The sequence below is a fragment of the Pagrus major genome, chromosome 11, assembly GCF_040436345.1.
Source record: "Pagrus major chromosome 11, Pma_NU_1.0".
NCBI classification, from domain to species: Eukaryota; Metazoa; Chordata; class Actinopteri; order Spariformes; family Sparidae; genus Pagrus; species Pagrus major.
In genome coordinates this window covers 2,506,540-2,523,586 of record NC_133225.1, presented here as the reverse complement: position 1 = coordinate 2,523,586, position 17,047 = coordinate 2,506,540, and the positions used below count along the sequence as shown (strand labels likewise).

Below are 17,047 nucleotides of genomic sequence, written 5' to 3'. Positions count from 1 at the left end.
TGCTGCGATCACAGTCTGCAGAAGCCCCGAGATCACAAACTGATGTGAAAAGACGTTTATTACGCTGAAATCTTCAGTGTAGCTGCTGAGCATAGTTTATAAACTCATTATATTTGTAAAGTAACTGAATCTGTCAGAGTAATGAGGTGGAGTAGAGGTATAAAGTAGCATGAAAAGTAAAGTACAAGTAATTCAAAATTGTACTTGTGCATGGAGGAGTGAGACCACCAAAATAACAAATAAATAAATAGCTCAATAAATAAGTGAGTGTCATTAAATGCAACAAAAAAACATAAAAAAAATATTCTAGGCATGATTTAATTGATAAAATGTGAACTGATATTTCTGTTTTATATCAAATTCCCCTGTTCATTTACTGTACTGCTTGTTTTACTATTTTATTTACTAACTCGTGTTATTTTTAAAATGTAATTAAATGGGAAAGCAAACAAATGAGATAATTAATACAAAGGTAAATAAATACTAGAGCAAATATAAATGGAGATGTACATTTTTGAGACATTTTAGATTTATTTTAAATATTATTTGTGGTGCATTTAATGACATATTTATAGAGCCTGATCAATATATTGGTGGACATTGGCTTCCTACAGATAAACCCACAATAACACACAATATTTATAAATGTGTACATACACACCTTCCATACTACAAGGTTACAAAGGAACAGATAGAATAAAATATGAATATAAATCTAAAATGTGCAGAAAAAGATGCTTGGGATGATTTATAATGATGAAATTCTCTGTGAAGTGTTTGATGACCACATGTGAGGGATCGCTGCAAAAAATGTCTGCATATCGGCCCCAAAATCAATAATCATCAGGCTCTTTTATTACTTATTGATTGATTTGTTTGTTTATTTGATTATTGTTTTGTATTGTGGCAGTATCAGTCCTCCGTACTTCTTGTCGCCTGCAGGCTTTGCTTCGCTGGTGCGTTATGTTGGAGTTTATTTGTTGATCCGGGCTCATAAATAAAGTTTATTCAAAGTTAATGTCGTTAATCTTCATCAACATAATTACCGCTTTGATCCAAGAGCATCACGGGTGATTTTTAGGCGCCTTGAGGATAAAAAAAAACAACAAAGTGAGCTGGTTTTTCTGCCTGAGCGTCCCTGAGTGACACAAGAGAGGAAGAGGAGGAGGAGGAGGAGGAGGAGGAGGAGGGCGTGCCGTGCTCCTCCTCCTCCTCCTCCTCCTCCTTCACTGCTGCTCCTGCAGACCGATGTGACGGTGTCAGTACCTGAGGACCGAAGCCTACCTGTGGATCCTCTCCCTGCCGCAGCACCATGGGGATCTCCGCGTCCAGTCTGCTGGATGAGACCAAATCCACCTTCATCAGAGGTAAGACGCGCCGAGGACGCGCCGAGGACGCGCCGCCGCGGTTTGATCCGGCACCGAGCGCAAACACGCACACGGCGGGTCGCTCCTGATAATGTTTCACAGCAAACTTCCTCCTCTCTGGTTTGTGTAGTCACGGAGCTGAACGTGTAATTGTTGGTGATTAGTGGAAATCAGACAGAAACCGCTCCTCCCTTTCCTCTCCGCGCTTCAGAGGAAACCGTGTCAGCGTCTGTGCGGATTAATCAGAAGGTCTCATTCATTTACTGAGCTGAGATCTTCTTCTGTCTTCATACGTAGGTTGTTTTTTTTTACTTTCTCGGGAAACAGGACGATGATTAATTTCACCTGAACTTGTTTCCAAAGATCTGGATCTCTCAGTGGAAACCTGTCAGTCTGGTTTTGTTGCGTCTCTCCTCAGAAATATTCCACTTGTTTTTTTCTGCTCCCCGGGCAGTTTGTCTGACAGATTAAGACGCTCAGAGGGATTTAAAGCGTTTTCTTTTCCAGCCAGTGTTTATCAGGTCACTCCTGACTTTCCAGTCCTGCAGGGGAGAGAAAAGTGAGACGAGAGAAAGTGCCAAGACCTGTTCCCCCCCCCCCCCCTCCTGTCTCTGGTGTCCTCTGCTGCAGGGTGTGTCCATTCATGGCTGCAGAGGACAAAAGATGCTCCTGCTGTCTTCATTGTGTGTGAATGACACATAGGTGATGACAGGTGTTCATGCATGGACGGTGGCCTGCGTGTGACAACATTCAGAGAGCGAATGACTCAAACTTTTGAGCAGAAAGTTTATTTTAATGGAGACGATGTTGCTTCAACGCTGCTGCTGCAGTTAGTTCATGTCCGGTCACAGTGTGTTCATCATCTGATATTCAAAAAGATCCTGACGATGTTTGATGTTTTAAAGAACTAAAAAAAAAACCCAGTAAATTCAGTCATTATCTCTTTATAGCTGATGGAAAGTCAGGTGAAGTTTCACAGTCCACAAAACATTTCTGGAACATGTAATGTACACGTCTTCACAGTAAAACAGAGCTGCAGCATTCTCCTAAACAACTGAAGTATCTGGAGACTTGATTTAAAACAGAGAAAACAGCTATAAAAAAAAAAAAAAGAAAAATGCTCCTAAACTCCATTAAAACTTTGCCGAATTAGCTGTTAGCACTTCCTGTTTGCAGTGAACCTGTGGATGTACAGACAACTGTCACTGGGTCACTTTGATACTGAAGAAAACTTAAAAACGTGATGTTTCTAAGGCAAGTTCTGCACATGTGAGGAGAGTCTTTTTTGGGGATTCCCAAGCAGATTTATAGAGTCATCAGTCTCTTCGTGCACAAAACATTTCTGGAGCTTCACAGTAAAACACAGTTGCAGCGTTCTGCTAAACAACTGAAGCAGCTGGAGACTTGAGACGGAGAAAACAACCAAAAAATCCAAGTCTCCAGCAGCCCTGAGATCCCAGACTGATTTGAAAACACGTTGTTAACACCCATTCGTAAATTGAAATTATTATCAAGTTGTTTCGTCCTCAAATGTCTCGATTATCAAAGTAGTTGGCAAATAATTGAGTTAACAACTACGAGATTAATTGATTAATTGTTGCAGCTGTGACGTTCATCAGGATTCAGTTCAGCGGGTGATCAATCACACTGATTGGTCACTCAGAGCATTAATCACTGCTCAGCGTGGAAGAAAAGATCAGCTGAGCTCAGTCGGTCGCAGTCAGGAGGAGACATGAGACGAACACCTGAGGTTAGTTTGATGATCATCAGCTGGAGTTGGTTTGGAGGTCGGATACTGAACAGCTGCTGTGTTCACAGCACCGACTGATCACAGAGAGTTCGAGCGCTTCATTCATGCGTCCAGGAGCCGGTCAGGTGTGCAGGATGGAGGCTGCTATCGGGCCGTTTTAGCTTTCTTGGGGTCACCTGAACAACAGCCGGGGGTCAGTGCTCCGTGAAACCGCTGCGAACGAAACACAAATAAAAGGTGAAAAGTCAGAGAAGGCTGAGACAAAAGAGAGCTCGGACAAAAGTGCAACAATGATTTAAAATGCAGAATAATCAGGTCTCCTTCGGCCGGAGAAAAAGGCTCGTTTGTGAAAACGTCTGTTGACGTCGACGCCGGTTGCGTGGCCGCTGCTGTTGCCGTGGTAACAGGACAGAGTATCATATGCTCAGAATGGGAATGGAAAAGTAAAAAAAAATGTGATCCTGTGCCGAGCGTGCGTCTTCTGAAGTGGAAAATCATGGAAATGTGTTCATGATGTCGTCAGTGAGACGAACAGGAAGCCTCAGAGGGCCTGCTGGGTCTCATAAACAGGCCTGTAGATAACAGTACACAGTATATGTTGAAGGCCTTCAGACTAGTGTCTTCAGACAGGCCGGGTGCTTTTTATCTGCGCGTTCAAGCAGCTCGTGGCCTCAAGACTCGGGGACGTGTCCGTGCTTTTCGTGTTTGCCTCGTCAGTTTTTCCTGGCTGCTGTTTTTAGTGGAGGACTCAGCCGGAGCGGTGACACCGTGCATCAGTTTGTCAGAGTGAAAACATTCCTCCGTCTCAGTCTGCAGAGCAAGGAGGGTGTGTGGGTGGAGGCTGGAGGGCGGAGGGCGGACGGTGGAGGGCGGAGGCTGGACGGTGGGTGTGTACTGGAGCTGAATGTCAGTTTTCTGGGTTGGGCTGAGATGACAGTCCAGTTTTGGTGGAGGCCGATCCCTCGACGACATGATGTCATCTGTCCTCTTCGTGCCTCTCTGTGGTGTTTGGACTGTGTGATGTAGAAACACTTCTCTGTTTGATTCCCGCTTGTGTGACCATATTAGACCGACCCGATCTCCAGAATAACTGTCGGCTAAGTATGTTTCTGCAAATCGTTTCTTTTCGTTGCAACTTTACGTTTGTTTAGGTTGAATTTTCTGTTTCTCTCTTGTCACAACGCCGTGTTCGTTCTCTGGTTAGGTTCAGGCACAAACACCACTCGGTCAGGGTGAGGGGAACATTGCGGTTTGGCTTAAAATACCTGTTTTTGTCGCTGCGATCACGGATGGAGATGTTCAGACATCCTGTGAAAAACAGTTGCATTTGGTTGCCAGATAAACAGCTGGAAATGCCCACAGGTGTCCTGTAAAAACACCTGCTTTTGATGCCACTAACAGCTGTATAAATCCCCTGGTGTCCTTTCAAATATGCTCTGGTGGGACTTGAACGCCACCTCCGTCTCCTCCACCTCCTGATTGAAAGTCAGATAATAATCATATAATGTGAGCGTGATATGACACGTTTTGTACGAACGTCAACCTTGGACACATCTGTGGTTTGCAGAAAGATTAACCGCTAACTTTATATCCTGGAGACTGGACTGATTTGGCTTTTTTAGTCCATCAAAGTGATTTTTTTTAGGGGGGATTCAGACTGAAAAGAGCGTGAAGACAGCACACTGTGCTGGCGAGGGCGTGTGGTTTATAGATCTGTTTTTAAAGCAGACAAAAACTGACATTGAACATGGTCTAATTTCTCCTAAACTCTCTTTATCAAAGTCCGGGTTGTTTCTGTTGTTGTTTCTGAATACATCAGATGAGAGAAAGTGGCCGTGCAGATGCAGAATTCTGATTAAAATTGAATGTTCAGCTCTTCCTGTAAGAACTTGATAATGAGGCTGCGGAGGCCATATTTCACTAATTGCTCCAGCATGTTTCTGTGGGGCTTTGAGGATTCTCAGGGGATATTCTCAGCAGAGCTTGTGAGATGTGTTTTTTTCCTCTGTGAAGCCGTGAACATGTAGATTCCTACAAAAGACAAACACCAAACCACGAGTCTAAGGTTCTTTACAGTGATGATGAAGAAGACATTTATTTATCTGAGTGACTTTAACATCTGGCAGCGAGGTGACTCATGTTTATCGTCCGCATATTTTATAAAAGAGGGAAAACGGAGGAGCTCCGCGGGGAGTAACATCTGCTCTGCTGTCAGCTCGGTGGAGTTACTCAACAGTTTGAACCGTTTCCTTCAGACCAGCTCATCGTCACCGCTCAGAGACTCGTGTGTTCAGGGCCCGAGGGCCGGTCTTAATCTGCGCTGGCCTCACGATTCAATTTAGATTCACCTGTCGACGCGACGTGATGTAATTCGTGTGACGCCTGGAACTACGCAGGAAGGTTTAAATAAGTTATCAATAAAGAAACAAAAGTTGGTCTGTTAAAAAGTAATGTGCATGCAGATGTATACTTCAGTTTGCATGCTTCAAGGGTCAGAATCGACAGCAAAAATAGTTCAGAAAGACTTTCAGTGCTGCAGCTAAACGAGCGACACATCAGTGTGTTTGAAGAATCTCCTCCTGCTTGGAAACAGGACCTGGCTCAGTGCAGCGTTACATTAAGACAGTATTTGCACTTGTGTGTGTATTTGCAGTTGAAGTTCAAGACTCAGTTGCAGAACTTTATAGTGACTTGAATTCCTCCACACGTCTGCAGAGTTTCTGGCGTTCCCAGTCTTGTTTTTTCTGTCAGTGTGCCGCCGTTCTTCATGCTGTGTCACTCTGCCTCCAGCTGCCATTACACAATCCCTCAGATATTCAGAGGTCTGTGAAACTTTCCCCCCCTTTCAGATCTGAATGCTCTGCTCTCCACAAAGAGAGGAAACTGCTGCTGCTCAGGCTCTCAGCCGGAGCCCCACCTGTTGTTTGCTCGGCCCGACCGAGTGTCCACAGAACACAACACAAATACAGCAAAACCTGCTGCCATTCAGACGGCTTTCACCGCGACACCAGCTCTGAAGAGCCGAGATACTAAAAGGACAACACCACAGGCTGAAACTATAAAAAGTGGAGGTTGGAGACACCTTTAAACTGTCTACATCAAAACTCTTTCTCAATGTAAGCTTATGGGAAAAGTCTTTTTGGTCTGCAGAGCATCACGTGACGATGTAATTACATGGTTTGGCCACTACGACGGTCGTCTTCAAAGCCTGGCGCTCTTCCCGGGTGACTTGGCCGGGGCTAGCTGGTTAGCATGCTAACATAGATGTCTTTGACAGACTGAACAGTCTTGTTTCTTCTTTTTGTGGACATATCTTACACACTGTCCCTTTTATGAGGTGAAGATGCAGTTTTTAAATTTCTTTCCCATCAGCATCATTTGCTGCTTTAGTTCATGATGAAGTGCAGAATCGTGACTGCTGTGAGTTCAGACAGGACGGACGAGCCTCTGACATCATGTCAGGAGAATTTTGTCTCCAGGCGAACAGCTTTTCTGGAGCCGAGACCGAAGCCACGAAGGGTTTCCACAAACTTTTGTCCGTCTTCGGTTCATGTCTGTGTGAGTCAGTGCTGATGGAGTTTTTCAAGGTCTTACAGCTGAAAGTTCACGTCTGCATGCAGGTTATTTTGGGTGTAAACACAAGAGATGGAGATAGAAACTCAGAAGACCGTGATGGTCTTATTTTGCATCATCCTGGTATGATGGTATGTGAGTGTCAAACAGGCCCTGCAGCTCGTAAAAGTCACTGACAGACGGATCAGAGGGTGTATGATTGTTTCAGAAAAGCTTTTAAATGGTGACGCCCATCTGAAGCGGTTTACTCCCTAATGATCGGGGTGTGTGCGAGTGTGTGTGAGTCAGATGCAGAGAGCATCTTTCCTGCCAGTGGAATCACATCAGGCCAATAAAAGCTGTCAGCTCAGTGAGGGATGTTTATTGATGCGACCTTTCTAAATGCAGCTCTTTGTCGTCTAATTGGATTCAAGGATCCATTTATCTGAAAGACTGTAACCCCTGAACATCTGCCAACAACCCACAAGGCCCTTTGACAACACTCAGCGCTGCTCTTTAATACTCGAAGACTCTAAAGATCTGGATAAAAATGATAAATAAATCTGTGTGCTGCACCCAAAAATAAAAAGCATTCTCCTAAATGACTGATGTAGCTGGGGACTTGTTTTAAAATGGAAAAAACAACCCTGAGATGAGAGAGAAAAGACGTTATTTAATTTAGTTACCCATCTAGCGCTTTTTTTTTGTCCACTCTGAAATATTTCAACACTATTGGACGGATGACCGTGAAATTATGGACAAACCTTCACGGTCCACATCACGACGTGAAGACAACGGATAGTGAAAGTCTAAAGGGGCATCGGGACATTTTCAACGTTAGACGACAGCTAACTGTTTGAAACGAAACGAGCCATGAATTAATCCTCAATTATCAATGACGCACACCTTGGACTCATTTATGTGACGTTAGCTGACGTATGCTAACATTAGCTGTTGTCTAACTGCAGCTATATAACAACGATTTCTCAGATTGTGAGCTTCCGGCTCTCAGTGTGACGTCAGAGGAAAATGGCCGCTGTGTGAATATGAGCTACACCTGCAGAACTGACGACATTCACGTTAGCCTCAGCTGTACTTTGTGTTTAGCTACTGCTAGTATGCTAACATGCTAAACCAAGTCTGCGAACATCAACATGACCTCGACGTTAGCTTGATGGCATTAGCACTTAGCTCAGAGCGCTGCTGTGCGTGGCTGCAGCCTCTCAGTCCTGTCAATTATTGATGACTCTTCTGTCAACTGAATTATTGATTAATTGACGCATTTTTTCAGCTTTTAGTCTGATCAGATCTGATCTTTGTGTGTTTTCGTTCTCCAGAGATCAGAATACACACACACACACACACACACACACACACACACACACACACACACACACACACACAGCCCCCTCCTCTTCACACGCTCATTGTGTCTTTGTGAGACATTTTTCTGCCTTGCAGCGACTTGTCGGTCGTCTCGGGTGTTTCCTCCTGACACCACAGCTCGGAGGAGTCGTCTGAGCAGCTGGCCAGCGAGTGAAAAAAAACACACATTATTTCTGAGTATTTTTGGGTCTTACTGTACTTTTAACTTCTTTGTGAAACACTTTGAGCCTTTTATAAAAACGTGTGTATTTGTGAGTTCTGACTTGGTGTAGATTTAACTTGAAACTGTTTACAGGACATCCACAGCAGTGTGTCTGCATACTTGTTCCCCCCGTCATCATGTGTGCATGTCAGAGTGTGTGTGTGTGTGTGTGTGTGTGTGTGTGTGTGTGTGTGTGTGTGTGAAAACAAATAACATGTGCGGACATGTTAAAGTTCCCCACACACACCCTCATCATCACGGCGACACTCTCCGGTTCTTGCGTGAGGCACAAAAAACTATTTGAGCTCATTGTGATTTACCTGTATTTGATTTCACTCTCCTGCGAGACGTCGGTGACTCACTGTGTCCAGAAGGTGTTAGAAAAGTCCACACACCAAAATGAGCACTTGGTTTTTACACTTTTAAAAATCACCCCCACACACACAAACACAATGTCCTGCCTCAGTATCCTGTTTCATAAGGAAATATTCACGACGTCACTGTGAAGATATGCAACAACTCGCTGTTTCAGTGCACTTTAGTCTCACAGAAGCACCAAACGACTGATCCTCTTTTAGAGTAAATCTACGCATTGTTACAGGTTGAACCTGGAGTAGATGTGATGTAAGATGACATTTGAGTGTGTGCAGGTGAAGTGACCTTGTGTTTAACTGCAGGGCTGCAACTTCTGTCAATCTGTCAATTGTTTTCTCAATTAATCGATTACTTGGTCTGGTCCAGAAAATGTCAGAAAATGTTGATCAGTGTTTCCCCCTCAAATGTCTCTTTTTATCCAAAACTCAGTGATCTTCAGTTTACTTTCACAGAGGAGGAAAGAAACCAGGAGATGTTCACATTTAAAAAGCTGGAATCAACAATCGATTATCAAAATAGTTGCAGATTATATGACAATGAATTGATTAATCGTGAGTGAGTGAGTTTAGTATTTTTCATCGTTCTCATCATTTCTCGACACAAGTTCAGTTGTTCAGCAGAGTTAATGAGCCGTCCACATCTGATCCTGTAGATTAATTTCATTAGAAGACGAAGCCCTGAACGCTCTTTGTGTCATGAAGGTTGATATTTTATCTCCTCCGTGGGAAACCTCTCGTTTCAGTTCAGTCCTCAGTCCTGTTTATTTGTGAGCAAGAATCATGACGGATTTAAGAGAAACATGATGGAGAGCGGTGCAGATAAAAGAGGAAGGAAGAGATTATTACAGAGAGGGATTCTTCTAATGATTTCTTAAAAGGAAGGTTGGCACAAAAATGCCAATCCAGTCATCATCTCCTCCCTCCACAAAACACTCCTGGAGCTTCACAGTAAAACAGCGTTGCAGCATTCTGCTAAAATAAAGGTTGTAAATAACTTCTGCAGACTCGGATCACAGCGGACGAGCTGTATGGAGACATCTGATGTTTTTTCTGTTGTTTTTGAATCAAGTCTCCAGCTGCTTCAACTCTGACTTCATCCTCAGACGACTGATGAAACCTGCAAGAACCTGTGAGAACTTGTGAAGAGAGAATGTTTCATCTCGTCCTGTCTGACGTTTTACATGTTGAAGGTGGAGGAGCAGGTTTCTCCAGTGAAACAGGGGCTTGTTGTCGCGCACACACACACACACACACCCCTCACTCATAGTTCACATACCAGCACACGTCTCAGGTGAAGGAGAGGCCGGCGTGTTTGTCTCAGTACTGCCACAACATGAACGCTGTGTTTTAGGAGGGTTATTGATCACTGTGAGCTTTTCCTCGGTCCAGGGACCGAAACCCGAAGAAACAAAGTCGTACTAAACAAATACAACAGTTGTTTTAGACATTTAAGTTTATAACCATACTTTACTGACTGTATTTTAACATGAGGCCGATTCTGTCGTATCTCCTGGATGTTTTTCTAACAAAAGCTGAACGAATGTGGCTAGAAAGTGAAATCCTTTACACACACACACACACACACACACACACACACACACACAGCAGGATTATTCTGTTGGTTTTCAGGAGCTTTACTTGCACCTACAGTGCGGGTTAGTCGGCAGGTGTGGCTCGCCAGGTGTCGTGTTCTTGTTCAGCTGCAGCAGGTGTAACGTGCTGCACACAGTCACGTATTACCTCACAGCTTTTTTAAGTGTTGTTCAGTCGATTAAAGTTGTCACGATACCAGAATTATAAACAAGTATAAAAAAATACTCCTCGATGCTCGATGCCTCTTTTGATACGACGGCATTGACCCTGATGTTTGTTTATGTCACCGACACGACTGACAAAACGGTTTCCTGGCACAAAAGTTTCAAAAAGTACCGAGTACCTGAGAGAAATCCACTCAGCTTCCACCTGAACTCTCAGACAGACACATTTATTAATAATAAAACTTTCTTAAATGCCCAGAAAACCTGTTTTTTTTTGTACGTGTTGAGTTTCGGGGTGAGCTGGCAGGTCCAGGCTCAACTTTCATCAGAATAAATTGTCACGATCTCGTTCTCACATTAAAACGCAGTGTTTACAGGCTGCGACGCCCTTCAGCAACGAGAACACTGGAGACATTTAGTCCAACTATGAGCATAATGTCATCCACATAATGAGTCTGTGGTTCATGTGACCACATTAGTCTGCATGTAAACACTGATGTTTGCTGTATGTGACGGCTCGTCTGCTCTACACGACCCAGTTATGTTGCTTTTATGGCGATTTTGTCTTCGTCTGTTTTGCTTCATATAATATCTTTACAATCTGTGTTCGCCGCTCCGCACGACATTCAGCTTTAACTGTGTTTTTTTGCTGGTGCCAGAGGACAGAGAAGGAGAAGCAGGCAGATGGCTTCAGTGGCTCGTTTACAGTCCTGCTGATTAATAAGAACGGTCCTGAACAACAACACAAAGCAGTAACTGTGAGTCATCAGTGATCATGCTAATGAGCGATTGATTTTGTTTTTATGAATATTTTGGTTTTGTTTATAAAATATCAAGTTTTTCGGAGCCCAAACTGATTTTGTCAGGCGCTGTGTGAAAATGATTCAGGAGTGAGGAGGCTGGACAACATGTTTGATTTCATAACAAAGCAACAACTCATTTATGCTCAACGTTAGATACGGATACAGACTTCAGTCCGTACTTTGTGCTCCTCTCATCCATATTTCTGCACGTTTTTCTGAAAGCTTACGGACCGATGGAGCAGTACCTCCGGTAGTCATAGGGGGGCAGCGTAGCAGTGTAGCCAATAGTTGAAGCGAGACACGACCACAGGACAAGAGGAAGAGTTTCTACAGAACAGCTGTGAGAAGATAGGACGGGAATTAAACGAAGGAAGGAAAAATGGAGGGCGATTGTGACACTGAGTGGCGCCCTCCAGTGGTGGTTACATTGATTGAAACGGACGTATTTCTTTCTGTACGTAAAGAAAGAATAAATGAGCCTTAACTCTTCCCTTGAGTCAAATAACATAAAAAAGCTCTCTCTCTACATGTAATAATAATTTTCAGCCATTTTGGCAAGCAAGACGATTGGCTGATGTGTTTCCTGGTTCAGCTCAAGGAACCTCATAAAGAAGGAAGGATCATTATGTTATGACAGCTGCATTGAAGTCAATGGGAGATGATGGAGAAACAAACTAAAACCCAACATATCTACGTCGTTTGACTTGTGATGAAGAAATGCCTCCAGAAAATAAAAAAAAACACTTCAGAGAGGAGGTTAAAGGCTCATGTTTGTGTCTGACAGTCTCCTGTTCTGTTTGCAGGTCTGGATCCAGTCTCGAAGGTTAATTTAAGGACCACATATGGTGGTCAGGCAGCTGCTCTGTGGGTCCTTGAAGGCTCGAGCAGCAGCGCAGTATTTCACCCACCTCTGGATGCTAAATATTCATAGTTTAGATTGGCTGATGTGTGTTCTGATGTGTGTTTTGGAGCTGCAGCCGGAGACTCTTTTCCTCCCGACAGCTGAGGCAAAGATCGCTCCAAATGCCAAACACACACCAGTTACCTTTTCAGAAAACGCTCTGTGCTGCGTGCAGCTTGCTGTCATGTGGTGTTACTGATAACTGTGGTTTTATGCACAAGATGATAACAAAGTGTGTAACAAAGCTCTCAATGTCCGTGTGAGTTAAACGAATCATTTCACATTCAAAACAGCGTCGATCAGGGATGTGTGAGGTGACAGTGACACGTGTTTGTAGGTTAAGTTAGTTTGTGTAGTTTGGATTATTTCACACAATGCAGAAGATCCAGGTCATTATACAGCCGGGAAGTCGAGCCATTTTGGCTTCATGCACCACTGAGCAGCTTTCATGGGAATGAACGGGTCTCTGTGTCCAGGTTTTAATGTAATGTCCTCGGTAGGGATCAGTCACTACGTACGCTTGTGACGCGGCTTTCCGGCATGAGAAATATAGATCCGTCACCGTGTCCTGAACAATCACGCCGTCAAGTCACGGAGCAGCCGATTTATTTCAGCGTCGATCCACAGACTGTTCTTTGTGTTGTCGTCGTACCAGTCTGATGCACTTCAGTCTCTCTGGACTGGACGTTGTTGTCGTGTGTCGCACTGCGAGTGACACAAAAAACACATTTCATGTTTTTTTCTTTTTCTGTTCAGACCTCCTAAAGTCAATCTGGATAAACCAAAAACCAGATCTGTGCTGGCAGTCTGAACACAGTCTTCGTGCCTCAGTTCATGTCAAAGATCTCACTTCTTCTCTGACTCACCACTCTCAATCCAAACAGATCCAGGAGGATACCAAGCTGTTAGACCCAATCATCAAACCTTCTCTTTGTACACAAAGGGTTCGGGTTCTGAAGTCTGAAGGTGTGTCTGAATACTTCCTCCCTCTTCAGGCCTCTGTCCTGTGTTTGCATAACCATTTAACCTGAAAAGGGAAAATATTAAACAAACAGCGGCTGGTGATATTTGCATAAACAGCAGCCGAGCGATCAGATGAGGGCCGACGTCGAGGCCATTCAAATCATCTCTGAGCAGCCTGAACAAAGATGAAGTGAGAGGAGGAATGAGCGAGGTTGGATTTGTGCTGCAGAGTCGACTCTAACAGAAAGCGTCTGTGTCCCAGCTGCAGCCACAGACGACTGAACCAGCTGACAAATAAAATACGTTTTCTGTTCAGGCTCTCCGTTCTCCCTGTAAGACGAAACCTGCAGCTTTTATGATCGTCCCCGAGTGACTCACCGCTTCTTCTTTATTGGAAAAATGTTAACCTCCAACCTGACTGAAGTAGGCTGCAGTTTACATCGTTACATAAGCAGAGTCTCTGTTTCTGTCTGTGGACGACTGGGTGTTGTCTCATTGGAAATATCTTTGGGATTGGTTTACATCCAGGAACCAATTCTGTTTTTCTGTCTTGAAAAAGTTATTTACTTTTTCAGTGCTCAATGAGATTTTCCAGTATTTCTAGCAGCGGCCCCTGCTGACAGTTCAGAGGCCTCAGTTATAAAAACGTCAGAGAGTAGGACACATCTCTTTATCTCCAAAACTCTGCAGCTCATACTGAAACTATATAGATGTGTAAAAGGAAGACACAAAGAGGGAAAATATATACTTTTGATTTTTGGGTGAACTCTCCCTTTAAGACAAATATACTTATAGTATATGTATTAATGAATTATCTGCAGGGTCAGGGACCTTAAACATTAAAGGGACATTTATTTTTAATTAAGGTGAAAATGCAGGGATGGATTTCATGCTGTTTGGTAAATCTGGGCTCTGTGATTTTGTTTTGGTACATTTTAACCTTAAAAACCTCTTTAACCATTAAATTAAAAGGGGCAATATGTAAGAATTTTAGTTGAACTCTCAAATTAACTAAAAATAATCAACAGAATTTGCAGAAACAGCAGTCGTGACGTTATGACGACTGCACATTGTGCTGCACAGATATCTTCTGAAGTTAGCATGCTAGCCAGCTAGCCACGGCCCATCCCGGGCCAAAGTTCCTGTGGTTGCGGTGTGAACACTAAGGACTTGTGGACTGAGCCCTCGCTGGCTTCAGTACCGCTGACGTGTTCACTGTCATCACGTCAAGTCAACGTGTGCGTGAGACCGCGAGGACAACGTCCCGCTGACAGACGGCCCTGAAGACGACAATAATAAAATCAATGTGTTACCTCTATAACCTTTACTTCTCTTTGTTAAATCAGGCCTGTTGAAGATGATAAAGTGTTAAACATTCATTCACACATTGAGACGAAGGTGTTTGGTGTGTATTTAAGGATTAGTTGAGGGTATTTTAAAGGACTGTATTTCACAGTGGAAGTAGGGAGGAGGTTGTTTCTTCATCAGCTGTCGATGGAGGATCTCAGGGGACCATCTTGTTTTTTCCTCAGTCCCAAACAATGCAGCGTGTAAAAGGTCAACTCTGTCTCTCGCCTCCCCGTTGACCCTGACGAGGCCTTTCCCCTCCGATCAGCTCATCACGGTGGATATCCTGCTTCCATCGTGGGCAGTTTCCACCTCCAGACCAGTAACAGTCCACAGAGACGACATTTCATTCAGGAGTTTTACTCTGCTGGTGGTGGACGGTGATTTCCACAACAAGAGACCTCAACAACAGCAACTGGACAGATTTCTATCAAATGTTCTGAGGATCTTTGGTGGGAGAATCCAGATGTTTTGTCGACCCCCTGACCTTTTCTATAATGAAACCATAAGTATATTTGAAATCTAATCATTCACGATGATTAACAAGAGTGGGATTCTGGATAGTTTAGTGATCTGAGAAGTCATGTGTCCGCTGCTGATGTTGGCGTGGATGTTGAACAAAGCATACAGTAGATTTTGACGGTGATGGTGGAGGAGGTTGTGATGATGTACCTGTTAAGAAAGAGGTAAAAATAGACAGTGTTGGTCTGTGAGGTCATTGAATACATCACGACACGCTGACGGAGAATTCTGGAGAATTGACGATGAACGTCATGTCCAGTACTTTCAGCTGTCCGACAATGATCAGACTTCTTTGTCCTGTCGTGCGGTCGTTTGTCCGTCTGTATCCACCCTTAAAAATGCTCTCAGACTTTGTTTCTTCACATGTAAACCCTCTTTTATTTTCCTATCTCAACTTCTGAATGCATCCTCAGCCCAGACCGTGTGACGAAGTGACATAGTGATGTGTCATCATCCCCGGTGTCAGACGTCCTGGAGAGATAATGATAGAGCCATGAACCCGACATCGACCCTGACAGCACAGTGAGAGAGTAAACATGTTCATCCTTTAAGTGCAGGATGTGTCACTGGGAATTACCTGTAATAGTTTGTGGATATTGAGCGTCTAAGTCTGGGTAAACACTCATTGAGCAGATATTTTTCGTGCTGTGGTTTTTGCAGCCGTGCAGAGAGAAACTGGAGAACTCCTGCAGTGTGTTAGACAGAGTTTTCTTCTGTCCGTGCTGCTGAGATTTGTTTTGTTTTTCCTTAGAAACTGAATCCCTGCGCGTCGGGAATCTGTCCCGGTTTAGCAGAAATCGGAGAGGTTTTTCTTTTCTCTCAGTAACCGTGTGAACGCTCTGCCAGCAGTCGTAGGTTGACAAACCACAGGAGGGAGTGAGGGGGTGAGAGGGATCTGGTTGATGCTGTGTAGTGAGAGTGGCCTTGGAGACTTGGACAGAGACAAAGTGTCCGATTGGACGCTTGTAATCTGGATCGAAGTTCCTCGCAGACACTAACAGCAGCCTCAGTGACCTGATTACAGTACTGTACCGCGTGATATCATCTGGTGTTTGTTATCCAGGCTGGAGGGAGACTTTGGCAGGTCTCAGCACAGAGGAAGAGACAGAAAAAGAGCATAAAGATGAGCTCAGGTTTTGTTTTCAGAAAACTGTTGTGTGTGTGAAGATTTCTGGCAAACGAGTCGCAGCACAGACGTCCGAAGAGTTTTGAGCAGTTCTGACAAATTCAGCTGCACCGTCATGTGGCTTGTTTTTTAGTTGAGTGTGGTTTTATTTATGCAAATGAATTTGACAACACTTAAAAATATTCAGATGGATGTCGAGCTCATGACTGCGTGTTGAGAACAGAGCTGGATATGATTAGCCTAGCTTAGCATAAAGACTGGAAGCAGGGGAAACACCTGAAGAGATCAGTCTGAAGGTCAGATGCAGGGTTGCAATTTATTGATTAATAATTACTTTTGTAATTTGCAAAAAATCGCAAGAAGACACCGTCAGACATTTGTTCAGCAGCAAATCTTCCCACCGGAGAAAAACTATCCAGAGCGTTTAATCTGCTGATTTTCTGGATGAGTCGATTTGTTGTTCGGTCTATAAAATGGCAGAAAATGCTGATCAGTGTTTCGTCCTCAAATGTTTTGTTTTGTCCACAAACCAAAGATCTTCAGTTTACTGTCACAGAGGAGGAAAGAAACCAGGACATATTCACGTTTAACAAGCTGGGAATCAGAGAATTTCACATTTCTTTCTTTAAAAATCACTCGAGCCCGTTGATCGTTCATGAAAACAGTCTGCAAATGATTTAACTATTTGTTTACCAGCTGATTGTTGCCGTTAGTAACAACAGATGAGAGCAGGAGCCAAGTTGAATTTGCTCAACAACACGAGCTGTTTGTTTTCAGATCAGCTTAAAAAAGGGTTAGAGGTTTTTAGAAAAAAGACACGTCTCTCCTGTTATAATGACGACGTGGAGAACAAGATGGACGGATTTATATTTCCTCTCTTTGCTCCTCTTCCTGCCCGTCCAGCTCGTACTTCACATGTGGTTTTGCTTTGTGAATAATTCTTGCTTCCCTGATTATTGGCAGTCCAGTCGGTGTCAGAGCATTTTTGTACGTTATT

General features: G+C 43.7%; 1 protein-coding gene across 1 annotated transcript in view; it reads left to right on the top strand.

The window, feature by feature from the left end:
• Positions 1 to 1,301: 1,301 nt before the first annotated feature.
• LOC141004964 (protein Niban 1-like) overlaps positions 1,302 to 17,047 on the top strand; it is a 31,418-nt gene continuing 15,672 nt past the window's right edge. Inside the window, exon 1 of the mRNA XM_073476685.1 lies at positions 1,302 to 1,367. Coding sequence (XP_073332786.1) covers positions 1,313 to 1,367 — 55 coding nt within the window. The 5' untranslated portion in view covers positions 1,302 to 1,312. The remainder of the gene's footprint in view (positions 1,368 to 17,047) is intronic.